Source organism: Ambystoma mexicanum, chromosome 9 (genome assembly GCF_040938575.1).
Source record: "Ambystoma mexicanum isolate Mex_15411 chromosome 9, UKY_AmexF1_1, whole genome shotgun sequence".
NCBI classification, from domain to species: Eukaryota; Metazoa; Chordata; class Amphibia; order Caudata; family Ambystomatidae; genus Ambystoma; species Ambystoma mexicanum.
The window spans coordinates 142,173,836-142,190,669 of record NC_090931.1 but is presented as its reverse complement, the minus strand read 5'-3'; the positions used below and the strand labels follow the sequence as shown (position 1 = coordinate 142,190,669).

The 16,834-nt window shown below is 49.2% G+C and overlaps 1 protein-coding gene across 1 annotated transcript in view; it reads left to right on the top strand.

The window, feature by feature from the left end:
• The window catches only part of LOC138487766 (uncharacterized), a 263,072-nt gene that overhangs the window by 233,648 nt on the left and 12,590 nt on the right, over nucleotides 1-16,834 (top strand). Inside the window, exon 10 of the mRNA XM_069614315.1 lies at nucleotides 8,163-8,283. Coding sequence (XP_069470416.1) covers nucleotides 8,163-8,283 — 121 coding nt within the window. The remainder of the gene's footprint in view (nucleotides 1-8,162; nucleotides 8,284-16,834) is intronic.

Below are 16,834 nucleotides of genomic sequence, written 5' to 3'. Positions count from 1 at the left end.
GGCCGATGTGTGTGGACGTTCTCCTGGACATGTGTTTCTGTTGCACTATGGGGACACATGGTACTTCACATGAATGGACTTTGTGGATTTGGCATTGTTTTATCTGGGCCACCTACCTGAATCTTCGGATGTCTGCACTCCTTTCTCCATCCCTCCGACTCCCTCTATGCTCTCCATTCCGATGGTGGAGGCACAGATTTCTTCCCAGGGGGTCAACTTGATGGGTGATTCAGGACCTCCCCCGGTGGCTGTGGCAATGTTGCGGTTGGCAGAGAGTATGCTGCGGACGCGTATCCGCAGGTCGTCCCATCGCTTGCGGCATTGCTGTGGGGTGCGGGGTGCGGTCCCCACCGCACTTACCCGCTGTGCCACCAGAGCCCATATGGCCTTCTTGTTTGCAAGTGCCGTCCTGGTCATTTGCGTGGAGAAGACGACGGCAGCATTCTCCTGGAGGGTCTCTGTTAGCACGGTGAGTTCCTCACGGGAGAAGTGGACCTGCCGCTTGCGGTCGCACGCTTTCTTCGCTGCTTTTCCCATTATTCTTGGTTTCGCTAGGGTGGTTGGCGGGTTGGGGTGTGTTTCGGGGTAGTGATTTTAGTGGTTGTGTGGTTTTAGTGTATTTATAGGTGTACGCCGGGATGTTTCCCGTTCCGGGCCCATGTTTTAGCTTCCGTTTCCGTATATTTCCGGCCACCGTACTTTCCGGTAGGCGCACACTGCGGTGACCGCTAAGAGGGGTGGCGGTATTGCACCTAGGGCGCCGTACGGCGGCGGTGTGGGCCGTTTTGGGGTCATTTCCGCCATCGCGGACTTTGCACTTCCGCCATGCCGTGGTGCTCGTGCCCGATGGGTCGGAATGGGCCGCACTTTGCTCCTTCGTGCAATGGCGGAAACGCTATTTACGCTGTGGCGCTCCGGTCAGTCGCTTTCCGCCAGGGTCGTAATGAGGGCCACTGCCTTTTACACCAAGAGCTCACTCCACATGGAGCATAGGAGCTACTCTGGCTTTTATCGCAAATGTCCCCTTAGACAGAATTTGCAAAGCAGCTACATTGAGCTCAGTACACACTTTCACTCAGCATTACTGTATTGACACCCATTCCAAAACAGATAGACAGGTGGGTCAAGCAGTTCTAAAACTTATTTGCCGCTGCTCCTTCTCACGACCCACCACCTTCTCCTAACACTGCTCACTAATCTATACATAGCATGTGATCTAAGCAGATTCCACAAGCCTCAGAAGGGATACATTACTCACCGTAATCGTATTTCTGATGCTTGTATCTGCTTAGATTCACATGTGCCCACCCTTCCTCCCCTGGGAGAAGGTGCATAGATGTTATATGAGCTTTCTGTTCTCTATCTGCTTGGATACACCTGTACTCACGCTACACTTCCTGCAACCTCATGTCAGAATTAAACAATCTGAGGGACCTCGACGCGTGAAGGACCATGGGTACAGAGGACGTCACACTAGGGATAGTATTCCTGGCACGCCCTGCCGACGTCCCTTTTCGAGTTTCGAAAACAACAACTGTAATACTCTGCAGCTTTCTCTAGGTGTTGGCCTATGCATAGCATATGAATCTAAGCAGATAGAAGCATCAGAAATCTGATAATGGTGAGTAATGTATCCTATATACATATCTATGGGCCTCATTACACGGTAGGTGGTAAGGGTTTACCGGTACCGGTATTTTACCGGTACCTGTAAATCCTTACCACCTTACTACGAGGTCCCTTTGCGGGTTGGGGATTTTAATGCCTGCTTTTTGCAGGCATTAAAAACCAACCCGCAAAGGGACCCAGGGAGCTAATTACGGTAACGCAATTTGCGGTGCCGTAATTAGCGCCTTCCCCATTCCCATTATGCCCTATGGGGCAAAAACGGGAATGGGGAAGGGCAATGGTGGAAGGGGGAATTACGCCCCTCCAACCTTGGAATGGGGCGGTAATTCCCCTTTCCACTAAGGCGGTGCCGGTATTTTACCGGCATGAACCATGGCGCTAATTGCGCCATGGTTCACCGCTTACCGTGTAATGAGGCCCTATATCTATCTATATCTATCTATCTATCTATCTATCTATCTATCTATCTATCTATCTATCTATCTATCTATCTATCTATCTATCTATCTAGCCGCACCAGGTGTACCCGATTCGGGTCAATATCCTTCCTGTCTTAGTGACTGTGCCTGCTTACTCTTTTCTCCAGAGCATCACAAGAAGGCCTCATTTGCTTTAAATTATGATTATTCTCCTACACATACATGCTTCCTGGATACCCACAGAGATTGTTCCATTGCAAAACATGTGTAGGGGCAACGCTCCCCTCGCCAGAAAAGTGGTATTGATACTTGCTCGGTAGGGGGATTTGTCAGGGACAAGAAGATGTCTTGCCTGGGGATTATGGTGGGAGCCAGGAACCATTCAGGCAGACCATTTTCACAGACACTGCATTAAGAGACTCCACCCCTCACTGAAGGCATTCATTGGTGTCCCAGTGCCTACAAATACCGCAGGGCACCATGCCACTGCTAAATGTTAACTCACTACAAAACCAGCCTTCAATTTTACTGCCCCTTATGTGCAATAGGTTTATTGTGTTTTTTTTGCAGCAGTAAAAGATATATGTGTACCCACAACATGTAGCCTCTTAACGTGTTATGGGTTGCCCTGCATGCTACATTGCTGGCCACATTACGCAATGTGGCATCTTCTGTCCCGGTCTAGAAAGTATTGTGCTGGCTAAGAAAGGGAGTTGTGTCAACATTAAGTTTCCTGTTGGCCACCTCTGTGAATCCATTTCTCCAGCATGGGGTCTGACATGGATTCACATGTTCATGAATATTACCCGTCATCAGGCTGGGAATCCACGGGGGAAAAAAAATCAGTTTCAGTCTGGTTTCTTAACCGTTTTTCTCCTAATAACCAATCACTGGTATCTGGGCCATACTGCCCCCAGCGAATGACTGCCCTCTACCTAAGCCCCTCCTCAGGCAGCCATCTTCAGATTTTTACTGCACGTTCTAGTGTTGGGAGTCCTCGTGCTTAGCTCTTGATCTTTTACTGCGTGTTGCGTTTTTCCAAAGAGTTTACTCTTTATTTTTTGGTGAAATCGAGCCTCAAGCTCCACCGTTTCATCTTCCGATTAATGGGGACCGGTTTTGGAAATTTCTATGCCCCTCAAGGGTGATTTTTCATCCAAGTTAACTTCTTGGAGGATTCCGGAAGACCTTTGAGGCATACCCCTCGTGGACTTGGCCCAGAAGAAAGGAGACTCGACGCCCGTTGGATCCAAGCTGTTTAGGATCTGCCCAGGATGTGGACTACAGAACGTCTTCAAGGAAGTTGAGCACTCCCGGTGCCTCTACTGCCTTCACGCCAACAAGTCGCACGTGGAGGACTGTGCTTTCTGCAAGAACATGTCCGCCTGGAACATGAAGGAGCGTCGTACACGACTCGCTAACTGGCTGAAGACGAAGAGCCCAGCAGCAGGTGAGAAGAAGAAGTCTGGGCGGTCTTCTAAGACCTTTGAGGGCACTCCGGCGATGGGGGCCCAACAGAAGGCAAAGCACAGTGAGTGCGCGGGCACCGGAATCGCCGTAGGTTCGGGCTCCTCGGCTGCCAGGCAGGGCGCGATGTCACTGACGCCGTCAACCACGAGCCAACGCTCTGGCTCGGTGAAGAGGAAGTCAGACAACCCGAGTAAGCTTCGGGAGAAGCCCCGGCAGGCTCCGACGAAGAAAGCCAAAGGGGAGCGAGGCAGTGACCCTCCCCCCACGGTGAAGTCCTCGGACACGCACAAGGTCGTGAAGGCCTTGATTCACACGGATAAGGTCTCGATTGAGGGAGTTGTGGCGGCCCCAGTGGGAATCTTCTTTCCAGCCTATCAAAAGGACCCCCGTGAAACCCCCCAGGATGAGAAAGAGGGGGGGCGAGGTAGCCCTAATGGACTCAGACACCTCTTCCGAGGACGAGCTGTCTGTCGTCAAAGCAACCCTCGACAAGAAGTTCGAGGAGAGGGCCTGCGGGACGGATCCCGACGAGGCGGACGTAGAGAGCAAGGGAGCCGACAAAGAACGGCAGGTCAATGAGGAACCGGACACCACGCCACTGCCGGTGCTCCCATTGCATCCGATGCAACTTCTGACGGACAGGCAGGATGACATTTTGCTGGGACTGCAAACCCTGTGCACCGAGATAAGGACGAGGCTACCCTTGCCTCCAGTGGATGATCCAGCGGCACCTGGACCGTCGGGGAGTCCTGCACCCAAGCGGAGGAGAGTCCATCCTCCCCCACCCTTCGAGCCTTCACCTCCATCCCCCCCACAGAGGGATGAGACGGAGACGGCGACAACGGGGACCGACGACGGCGGTGACGACAGAATGGATCTCCCTTCACCTCCTTCCCGGGCTTCCCCTCCCAACGAAATTGGCTCCTTTCACGCCATAATCGCCAGGGCATCAGAGCTTTTCCAGCTAGCCCCGAGGAGCAGAAGAAGTACTGGGTCCCAGACTCCGTGCCTATGTGCCTCAGAGCACAGCCGTCCCTAGATTCGGTGGTCTCCGAGGCGGCCAAGAAGAAAACGGCTGGGGGGACGGCATCAACTTCCACTTCTCTACCGGACGGTGAGGGGAGAAGCTGGACGCCATGGGACAATGGGTCTTGCGATCGTGGCGCGCTACGACAGGGAGCTGTGGTTTAAGATTGCTCCCCTCCTGGACTTCCTCCCAGATGGCAAGAGGGCAGAAGCCCTTGAAATCCTGCCGGAAGGCGAGGTGGCGTCGGATCACGCCATTACGGTGGCCATGGACATCGCCGACACCGGTTTTCGCCAGATGGGCAACAGAGTTTGCCTTCACCGGCGCAGTTGGCTCAGGGCCACCGATTTCCATCAGGACGTACAGACCAGGGTACTGGACATGCCCTTCGATGGGAACAACCTTTTCGGCAAGGCAGTGGACAAGTCACTGCAGGCCATCAAGGTGGACAAGGAGACGGCCCAGGCCTTGGGCGCTCTCCATCATTGGCGGCTGTCCTTTTGGACCTCCGGAGGCAAGTCTCAGGGTTCAGCAGCAGTTCCTTGTTGTACCGCCAGGCAGCCCGCTCTTCATCACAGGAAGCCTACAGAGGCCCAACAAGGTCGGTGGACACTGTCGTCATCTCCAAGGGGGCAAGGCCTCACCGAAACAAGATTGAACCAGCCGTGACGTCAGGCCCCCACCCAAGCACCCCGGTGGGAGGCCAGCTGGCGAACTTCGTCGGTGTGTGGAAATCCATCTCCACCGACCGTTGGGTGGTGGATGCCCTGGCCCACGGGCACACTCTGGAGTTCCAAAAGAGGTGCCCCCACTTTCCACCAGTGGCCAGGAAGGAAAACCACGTTCCACAGCTGCTTCTAGAGGTACGACCAATGCTGAAGAAGGGCGTGATAGAGCTCGTCCCAAAGAGGCTCCGTGGCTCCGGAGTATACTCGTGGTACTTCCTTGTCCAAAAGAAGACCAGTGGCTGGCGGCCCATTCCAGACCTCCGCCGCCTCAACATATTCATGAAATCCTAGAAGTTCCAGATGATCACCCTTCAGCATGTGCTGGGACAACTCGAGGAAGGCGGCTTCCTGTCGTCGCTGGACTTGGAGGATGCCTACTTCCACATCCCATGCACAAGGGACATTGAAAGTTTCTGCGCTTCGTGTTCCAAGGGCGGCACTACCAGTTCAAGGCACTGCCCTTCGGTTTGAAGTCAGCGCCAAGGGTCTTCATCAAGTGCCTGGCAACGGTTTCAGCGTGGCTGCGCCTGCACGGGATCCACGTCTACCCCTACCTGGACGATTGGCTCATCCTAGCGAAATCAAGAGAACTCGCCGTTGACCACACAGCGAGGACCGTCCGCCTGATCACAGAACTGGGGTTCTCAATAAACTTTGCAAAGTCCTGCTTGGTGCCATCACAGGACGCCCTGTTCCTGGGAGCGAGACTCAACACGGTGGCACGGCTGGAGTCATCGTCCGAGGAGAGGATCAAGGCCATCTTGGGCAAGGTACAATGTCTGGTGACCACAGAGGTTGCCAGGGTGAGGTCCATCAAGTCCCTGCTCGGCATGAAGTTGTCATGCATCTACCTCTTGCGACTGTGTAGGTTGCGGATGCAGCCGCTGCAGGAATTCCTCTACGCCCGTTGGGTACAGGTGACGGGAAACTTCGAAGTGAAGATCTCCCTCAACGAGACTTTCTGGCAGGCAATCCGGTGGTGGGGCACCTGCACGCACCTCGTGGTGGGCATGGACTTCCAGGCTCCGGCGCATCAGGAAACGGTGATGACGGACGCCTCCCTGGAGAGATGGGGCACGCACACTGGAGATCTCCACGCAAGAGGCCTTTGGCTTCCGGAGGAGAAGAGGTCTCTACACGTCAACGTCCTGGAGCTCCGGGCCGTGTTCTGGGCCCTCGGGTCCTTTCTCCCGTCCCTCAATGGCAAAGTTGTACGGGTCTTCACTGACAACACCACCACAATGTTCTACATCCGGAAGCAGGGGGGCACCGGATCCCCAGCTCTATCCAAGGAAACGGTGGACCTGTGGTGCTGGGCCATCGCCCAGGGGATGTTCCTGGTACCCTTCCATCTGGCAGTAGTAAAGAACACCGTCGCTATCTCCCGCTACACCAGAACTCCGGGGTGGTCATCGCTGTGGTTGCACCGCCTGGTGAAGGAGTTCATGAAAGGACTGTTCCGCTCGTTCCCGCCGGTGAAGGCTCCGGCCCCGGCATGGGAGCTCAACGTGGTGCTGACCAGGCTCATGGGGCCTCCATTCGAGCCTTTGCATTCGGTGCAGCTGAAGTTCCTATCGTGGAAGACAGCGTTTCTTCTGGCCATCACCTCCGCACGACTAGTGGGAGACATCCAGGCCCTCTCCTGTAAACTTCCATATGTGACATTCCACGAGACGAAGGTAGTGCTGAGGATGCACCCCCCCTTCATGCCCAAGGTACCGTCAGACTTCCATCTCAACGAGCCCTTGGTGTAACCTGTTTTCTTCCCGTCGCCTTCGTCGCCAGCTGAGTGGACTTTGCACTCGCTGAATGTGGCTAGAGCGCTGAAGTTCTCTTTGGACGCACAAAGAGTTTTCGGAAGACATCACAGCTGTTTGTGAACTTTGGCGGTGTGAACTCAGGGAAGGCCCTCTCAAAGGCTTCCATTTCCGGATGGCGCTACAGCTGCATCATGCACTGTCACCGGTTGACAAACCGACCATTGCCCGGCCGTCCGAGAGCCCATTCAACCAGAGCGATCGCTGCTACTATGGTGTTCCTGTCTGGTGTGCCCCTGCTGGACATCTGCAGGGCTGCTACGTGGAGGTCGACGCACACCTTCACGAGATTCTACTGCGTTGACTGGGATTCCAGGGAGGAGTCCAGAGTCGGCCAGGCAGTGCTGCGCAACCGGTTTGCTTGAAGGTGAGCCTGGTGAGGAGGTAAGAGATGCTTAATGTTGAGTTGTTGAAATGCTTAATGTTGAACCTTGCCACCTGCCGAGGTTGTGCATGTGCGTACTGCTATGTATTCTTGTATTCATGAGCATGTGAATCCATGCTAGACCCCATGCTGGAGAAGGAACAAGTTACTTAGCTGTAACTGTTGTTCTCCAGCATGGGTCTGGTATGGATTCCCATGCGACCCCTCCATCCGACCCCTCTGGATATTCTCTTGGTCCTACTGCCACTTTACGTGCTATCAAATATGAAGATGGCTGCCTGAGGAGGGGCTTAGGTAGAGGGCAGTCATTGGCTGGGGGCAGTATGACCCAGAGACCAGTGATTGGTTATTAGGAGAAAGACAGTTCAGAAACAAAACTGAAACTGATTTTTTCTTTTACCGAGGATTCCCAGCCTGACGACGGGGAATATTCATGAGCATGTGAATCCATGACAGACCCATGCTGGAGAACAACAGTTACAGGTAAGTAACTTGTTCCTTACTGTGTCTTGGAGAACTCTACCGATCTAGGGACCATCACTGTCGTCGTTTCTTGTTCCACTTTTCTCTTCATTAGTCCAAGAACTTGCAATTATGTTAGATGCAGTCGCTTACTCTGCAAGTGCTTGAGAAGAGTAATGAGTGGTGATTTTGAATGCATGCGTAAACACATGTCCTTTCTCCTAGATCACGACGCATGCAGCCAGGCAACTGATTGACATGTATTTTATGGAGCACTTGGTTGACATGCTTGGAGTCCATGGGCCAGTATTATTCGGAAAGGACCCTGCGGTCAGGCTTTTAGACAGTGAGTATTGCCTTAATAAGACTGGCTTTCGCAATACCTTTGTTGCCTATACTTCTCCAACATGGGTTAAGATCATTTCTGATCTTTGCAAGACAGGGATCTTGATTAAAGGGGTTTACTAGCTATGGTATTGCCTTCGCTTGTTCACCCAATCCCATGCTTCCTTAGAGCAACATTAACATTTTGACATGCATTACCACCCACCCCATTTCAATGCTAATAAATCATGTTCTTTCATTTTAATTATCAGCAATGCAGTACCATGGTTTCCTAGGCTTTAGAACCATTGCAGTGTGGAATGAATGCCCCCTTCTTGTAGGCCACTCCCTTCGAAATTGGAGTAAGCCATACATATTTTTAATTGTATTCCTTTTAATTCTAGATGTTTTGAAACCGTGCCATATTCAGAACATGCTTTTTTGGAGCACTTGGAAAAAAGGCAGGCAGGATGCAGATGAGGGGAGGGACAATATAGGCCGATGGGAAGAGAGGATAAGAAGGCTTCTTCTGCAGTAAGGATTAAGTCGCATTACTTTGGCAATGGCATGGCACTCCTGAAAGTCTTTGGTAGAGTGAAATCATAGAGCAGGTGCCATACCGCTGTATTGTTTACAACCAGCCATCCTGATGCCTAATTACAGAAACTTTGCACTAGTGAAAGTGCAATTTTGCATTTCACTAGCGGGAAACTTTCGTTCAATTCGTTTTTGTACCGGGGTTGCAAAATGTGTACTAGTGCTTCTATTGAATGGTATTCGTACTGGGGCAAACTGTCCAAACTTTGTCCTGATGCAAAAATGCATTGAAAGGATATGTATTTGAACTGGGACCATTTTTGTCCTAGTTCCATTACTGTACCTGCACTGGTGCAAAGCTTCTACAACGAGGGATCCAGGTGTAGAAAACTAGTACATTCGAACCATTCAGTTTGTGTAGATTAGTAGGTACATAGGGGAGCTCCTAGGTGGGTCTAGGATAGAAATGTAGGTCCATGGTACTGGTCTCCAGCTGAGTCCGCAGTTAAGTGATAAATGGCTTGTTGGAGAATTGCAAGCTTTAGGTCCCCTCAGATTTGATGCTGGCTCTCTTGCTTCCTCGGGTTGTCTGGAGGAGCATTCCACATCTTAGGGCCTAGATGGGTGCTCATTCTGCCCTCGCTGAGGATTTTGTTTGGTTTGCGAATATAAGGTAGACCCGTGCCTTTGCTTTCTGTTGATGGGTGTAGGTGGGCAGGTCTGACAGATACTTGGTGTAGTTGCTCTGGTGACTGCAGTATGTGATGCAGAGAGTTTGAAAGTCGGTTCTCTGCTAAAGGATAACAATTGTAGACTTTCTAAAACTGGTGAGATGCGATTTTGTTTTCTCAGTCCCAAGACGATCCTTGCTGCGCACTTTTGTTTATGCTATAGGTGTCTGCGTTTTGAGGTGAGCCCATGAGAAGTTGCAGTGATCAAGTCTCGGATCATCTCCATCTTGTGTGATATGTCTGGAAAGGGCATCTTTTTCCTATGCATAGGGAAGTGTGCGGATTTGGTCACTGTGTGAACTTGTGGCTTTAAAGACAGGCTTGTGTTCCCAGTACTCTTCCTGGTGTTCGCCAGTACATACATGGACTCAAGCCAAGCCAATTCTATAGTGTTGGGAATGCGCATTCCGCGCAGTAGGATATTGTTTTTTGTCTCCTTTTGAGGCACATATGCTACTCTCTGTCAAATCTATTAAATCCTTCCCAATTGCTGGATCATGACAAATTAGCTGTTTTTGCCATTGTCCACATGCTCTGGGATGTATCCCACATATACTTAGAGATGTGCACTAAATGGCTGCAGTAGTGATACGAGGGGCCTCATGTTAGCTTTAAGCAGACTGGGCAGAGGTCTACAAGACTTCACATGCTAGATGCATGGGCTTTATTAAGACCGGCTTCAGAAAGTAGGGGTTACTGATTTCTGATGACCAACCTAACGCCTTGGTTAGCGAGTAGTTTGATCGTGGGATCATCCAAACCCCAATACATAGGTCACCCACAACCAAAGGAAATGTTGAGGATTGTTTGAGCAGCCCAGACAGCTTGAATGCCTACCATTGCTAGTCCAAGGACCACTGGATGTGATCTACAGGGAGATGAGGAGGTGATGGTTGTGGTTCCACCACGAAGCAAGGCCCTGGTCAAGATAAACTTGAGGGTGGTAGTGACAGGATGAACTTATTGGTGGATTGTCCCAAAATCAGGACTGGCCCAAAAATATTCTATAGATATCGGTGCTGGAGTCATCGATGGTGACTAAAGAGAGGAAGTTTAGATGGTCCTCTTTAATCCCGGCCAAACCACAACTGAACTGGTCTATGAAATGATCTTATTAGCAGAAATCTAAGAGGTGGAAGATCTAGATGATACAAAGAGAGCCGAAGCAGGGTTTGGAGAAATGAGAGAGGCCCAACAAGATGACTCCCACTTCCCAGAAGCGTACAGGCCTGCATCGATTGAATTTACCGAAGCCCAGACAATAGATCCACTTTTGGACCTTGCCCATACAAATGTGGTAACCAAAACTGAATTCTGAAGACCCCCCGATTTCATTGACAGAAAGGAGCTCCAGTACAAAGCCAATGTAAAACCTATGGGGGAAGGCACCATCCATTATCAACTACTGGTCACAATGCAGTTCCGGAAAGCAGTGATGGAATTGGCGCCTTCCAACATGACAGGTGGACAACTGGGGCTGAAAAAACAATAAAGACCCCCCTCAGCAGTATGACCAGGTCAAAGAGTCCTGTGCAACATGTCCTACATGCCAAAATAACTTGCCAGATGATGTGCAGAGAGCCCGCCAACTCCTCCCCTATCATCGAGAACCATTCCACCATATAGGTGTTGACATTTTGGGGCCACTGAAACCCTGAAAGACCAAGAATAAGTACATCTTGGTGATCCTCATCTAAGCCACTGGAAACATTTACCTTGAGAAGTAACACAACAAAGGCAATCCTCAAGGTGCTGATACCATTCTTCACCAGAGTTGCCTTCTCAAGAGACATCCTCACCAAGAATGGAAAAATCTTCATGTGACCCTTGATGAGGGAAATTAAAGATCTTAGAAAAATCAAGACCCTGAGAACGTCAGTTTATCACCATCAGATCGATGGACTGGTGGATCACTTTAATTGGACTCTTAAGATCAATGTGCAGAGATTGGTCACAGAAGATGGAAAGAACTGCGACAACCTTGAAGCTGGCCAAGGAACATCTACAAAAGCTCTGGGCTGCCAGGAGAGAGCATACAATAAAAATGCCAGACAATGTACTTTTTCTATGGGACACAAAAGTCATGGATGTGTTTCCTCCCCCGCTCCCATGCAAAACAAATTACTTGCCAGATGGCATGAGCCATATGTCATCACTGAAGTAGTGTCCAACTTAACCTACAAAGTCCATCTTCCCAATAGAAGGAAGCCATCACACTATCATGTCTATAAATTAAAGGCATGGCATGGGAACAGCAACAGTGAACAGCAACCCTGAACTCCATGTATTCTACAAAAGTAACATCACAGATTCTCCACTGCCATCTCAAGTTCAAGGGGTGAACATACCAACCAGTTTCCTCACATCTTGCCACAAAGAACTGTTTGACTTTATAGGGAGATACCTCAATGTATTTTCAACCAAGCATGGTGAGTAAGAAGGGTGATTCTCAAAACCCACTGGAATAATCATAAGGTTAACACTCTACCATCAACTGGAAACACACAAGAAAGTCATGAGGGAAAAACAGAAGTTGTTGCTGCACCAGTGAATGGCTCTCCCCAACTGTGCTGGTGTCCAAGCCCGAAAACTGTTGGAGATTTTGTATATACTTTAGGAGACTGAGCCTACACCATCCCTCTAATCGACAAGCTGATGAAGACCTTGGGTTCAGCAAAAGTGCATCTCCTCACTGGAATGGGCATAAGGGCACTGACAGGTCCTCTGGGATGAAGCAGCGAAAAACAGAAGACAGCCTTCTCTAACGTGAAAGCCCCCATTCAATTTGTGGTCTGGTCATTCGGCCTTCATGGAGAGCCTGCCACTTTTCAACACTGAAGTGATCAGATCTTGACTTCCTGTCAATGTTTTTCTGAGGCCACCATAAACGAAATGGTCCTATCCAGCTCCTCCTGGGAAGATCACATAAAACACCAGAAATCTGTATGCAATCAAGTCAGGAAGGCCTGACTCATGGTGAATTATACAAAATGCCATGTGGCAAGCTAATCCACCAAATACCTAACTTTCAGGTGGGAAATGAACAGGTGTTGTCGCAAACCTGCAAAGTGGAGACTTTCCAAAATATCAAAAGACCCATCACTAAAACTGACATTTGTGCTTTTTTAGGACCAATTGAGTATTTTCTAAGATGTATCCCTAAACTCCCAGAGTTGGCCACTGCCTTTTACAGACAAACAAATACAATTCTTCCCAAAAGCTGAGGATCCGCCTCTGCAAAAGTCTAGACATCGCACAGGAATTCCTGCTACAGGTGGACGCATCTTCCATAGGACTGGTAGCAGTCCTCTACCAAATCTGTGAGGAAGAAGAGAAACCAATTATGTTTATTATCCAAAAGGTATTTCTCTGAGAAAAGAAATACACTGTGGCAGAACTAGACTGCCTGCCCATCAATTGGCCCATTCACAGCTTAAAGTACTACCAGAAAGGACATATAACCTAATAACAGCTCATGCTCCCTGGATGTGGATGGCTCGGAACAGAGAAACCAAGCCTCACGTTTTTAGATGGTTCCTTGACCCTCCAACCTGATTCCTTTTCCTTTGTGGTGGAACAGTGCTGGGGGTGGGAGATGTTGGGGGGTGGGGTGCAGGGATATGACAGAGATCTTTCCCTGTTAGGAGTTGAGAGGGTCTAAGTTCCTGACCCTTCCTCTTGTGCCTTGTTGAATGACAGCGGTACCACTGTCTATCACCCCATGTCTGCACAGCCCCATTCTGGCCAGTGTATTTTGCTTTGTCCCATAGAGTCAACAAACTCCTCTACCTTGACAGCAGCACCATTACCACAAGACTACCGTAAGGTAAGGATACCAACCACCACGAGCCAGAAGAAACTGTGAACCGGCCCAGCGCAGCTGGCCATCACGCGAGCTAGAGTGCTGGTACAGAGGGAGGCAGCCAAGTCAGACAGCGCAGGGTGAGCATGTCAGACCCACACCGCACTGGTGTAAGACAGAGCACAGAGTGCCAAGCGGAACCTGTATGCTTCAGGATATTTTACTCACCCATGCTTTGTGATCTTCCATGGAGGACCTGAATATGACCATCATGCATGCCAGTGTCCTCGGCAAACCAGGCATTTCTCTGCCAGGAGATCCTCCGACAAATGGGGACAATGACTTTTGTGGGCCGTCATGATGGGAGATTGGTAAATCCACTTAAATAAAAGGAGCAGGGACTATGATCCTTTTGAAGGTTTCAATATCTGTAACACCTTCCCATGAAAGAAAACAGTCAGTGTTTGACATTGGGGAACAGGCAAAGGAAGCTAGCCAATGGAGGGGAGGAGGGAGGATAAAAGAGAGGACAGGAAACAAGAAGGTGTGGGTTTTTGTGGATGAGGTCAGGAGAAGGATCAAGAGACCAGGTGGAAGAAGGACAGAGCTGAAAAAAGTTATTGAAGTGGCGTACCACATGAGGTATTGGTCGGTGGGAGAGAGTGGTACTGCAGTTTGAGTGTGCATGGAAGGTGAGTGATAGACTGTAGAATTGGGAGAGTAGAGAGTGAAAATAGGGTGAATGAGGGAGAGGGTGAGTAGTTGTAATGTGGAGAGAGTAGTGATAATAGTGTGGAGAGGGGAGTAGTAGTAGCAGTGTGGAGAGGGGAGAAGTAGTAGTGTAGACTAATAACAGTTAAATATTTCACCTTCCTTTGTATGTGGTGTGGCAGGTCAGAAGAAGGACGCAGCCATTGTGTTGATTTTGCACCTTCTTATTCATTAAACGATAAGAATAAGGCCCATGTTTCCCTATTGCTGTATGGATGTTCCCTGCATGTAGTCTAAAAATAAAGAATAAGTCAGCAGTCCAAAAAATGAAAACTAGTTTTAGCTAACCCTACCACTGTTCTAACCAACTTAAGTAAGATCACGAGGGTGTGTCCCTCCTGATTATGTTATGGCAATGCCTCTCGTTTTCTTCAGGACTCCTGGTTAGTAGGCTATTCTTAAATTGTTTGTTGTTACTTTCTGTATCATTCTTGCCACTCTTTCATAATGTCTTTGGGACTTCCTCCCTCTTTAGGGTTATTTTTCCAACACAGGCCTTCGAGCTCTTTCTTCTTCTCACTGCTCAGGTTCCTGTCTCCCTTTGAGTTTGGTAACCTATAACGTCTTATCTAAGATATGCTGTCTTGGGGCTTAGTGTTCCCCCTTTCTTTGTGTTGTTAATGCTGAGTATCTGTTTCCCTTAAGTGGTTCACTTGACTTCTCTTCGTATTTATATAAGTCTTTCTCGTATTTATATAAATGTCTCTGTTATAGTCTCTGCTCTTTACTTCTTGATTTAAGGGTAGTTTTCCCCTCTTTGTAGGATCTTTTGTGCGCCTGTCATAATGATCTCTCTTTCAGGTTTATTTATGATTCATAAAATCCTCTCTCTGATACTCTCCACTCTTTACTTCTTGGTTTATGGGATATTTTCACCCCTTCCCTGTGTATTTGTGCCCCTGTCACAATGAGTTCTCTTTCAGGTTTATCTGTGAACCCCTTTTTTCACATTAGTACAGTTCCACTTTATCAACATCAATGTCTCATCAATTTCAATGGGACGAGTTCCTCTTGCTTTATAACAATTCCCTGATGGCCTCCCAGTTCTCCTTATCTCCCTGTTACCTCTGACTTTCCAGGGGACTGTCGCCTGGGCCGGCAGCTGCTCTGATTCGCTTTGTTTGCTCCGGTTTTCCATCTTGTCAAATCCATAGGTGACCTGTTCTTGTTCCTCTCTCACCGTAGGACCAGGTACGGCTGCAGGTAACTGGACATCTCGCTGCCTCAGCATAGTGGTTTCAGCATCATTGGACGGGTGCACTCACTGCTCACCTCAAAGGGCCTCATTACACGGATGGCGGTGGACCAAGGTGCTATTAGCACCTTGGTCCATGCCGGTAAAATACCGGCACCGCCTTGGTGGAAAGGGGAATTACCGCCCTATTCCAAGGTTGGCGGGGCAGTAATTCCCCTTTCCCCCATTGCCCTTCCCCATTCCCATATTTGCCCCATAGGGCTCTATGGGAATGGGGAAGGCGCTAATTACGGTGCCGCAAATTGCGGTACCGTAATTAGCTCCTTGGTCCCTTTGCAGGTTGGTTTTTAACGCCTGCAAAAAGCAGGCGTTAAATTCACCAACCCGCAAAGGGAACTCATAGTAAGGCGGTAAGGGTTTACCGGTACTGGTAAAATACCGGTACCGGTAAACCCTTACCGCCTACCGTGTAATGAGGCCCAAAGTCTTTGTTGTCACGACCCCACCGGAATTTAGATAACTGTCTCCCGCTCTCCTCACTGCATGTAGATGCTGGGCCCCTATTCAGGTCACTTCTGAAAGTTGTGGGCACCGCGGGTCCACCTCTTGCAGGTGTCACAGCCTCAGAGGGCTTCCCCTGCTTACACCGTCGGCTCTCTCTCTGGAGTGTGCTGCTTCCACTTCTTCTCGGTTATCAATCTACTCATCTCAGTTATATAGAGGTCTACACTTAAAGAAACATATCTTCTTTCTTGTTTGCAGATGTCTATTTCCGTTTTGTCTCTTGCCCAATATCTTACACCGATAGTGTTCTGCATATCTGATGGTCCCATACATGCCGCCATGGGAAATGGCTTAGGGAGTTGCTCACAGGAACGGGAGTCCTTGTCCGCAAAGGAGAAGTCTCTCCCAGTGAGGTCCCACTTGCCTCAACCGCTAGGCAGTGTTTTGCAGTGTGAGCTCACCTCCCTAGCCTCACACGGTAGAGAGACAATTCCTTCGATTCGTCACAGTAGATGGCACCAAATCATGACGGAATTGAAAAGGGAGACACTAGCAGTTTAGATTTACTATCTTATCTTTAGCGTAAAAAATCTTAGTAAGTTGGGTTCAGAACAGATGCAAGATTATACAAAGGTATCTGCACTCGCTCAATCCTCTTTTATCGGTATCAATTTCAGTACGTTTCATGGCACGTCGAAAGGTTCCGCGTGTGGTAGACATTGAGCATGTCAGTCCCTGTACTGTTGCGAGTGTTAAATCTTTACATGATAAAATCAAAGCAGCAATTCTTCTACAAAGCGCCAAATAAGTTCATGAATACATATTTTTCGTTTTTAATTGCTAATTTTTATTTGTGCATGGCTTGATCTGTTCAATCAATATTTACACTTTGTGAATTTGCAGCGTGTTCCGAGAGACCACGCCCTATACTCACAAAGTGTAAATATTGATTGAACAGATCTCATGTGCAAAAGGAACTGGTAATTAGGAAAGTAAAATATTTATTCATGGCATTATTTGGCACCTAATTTGC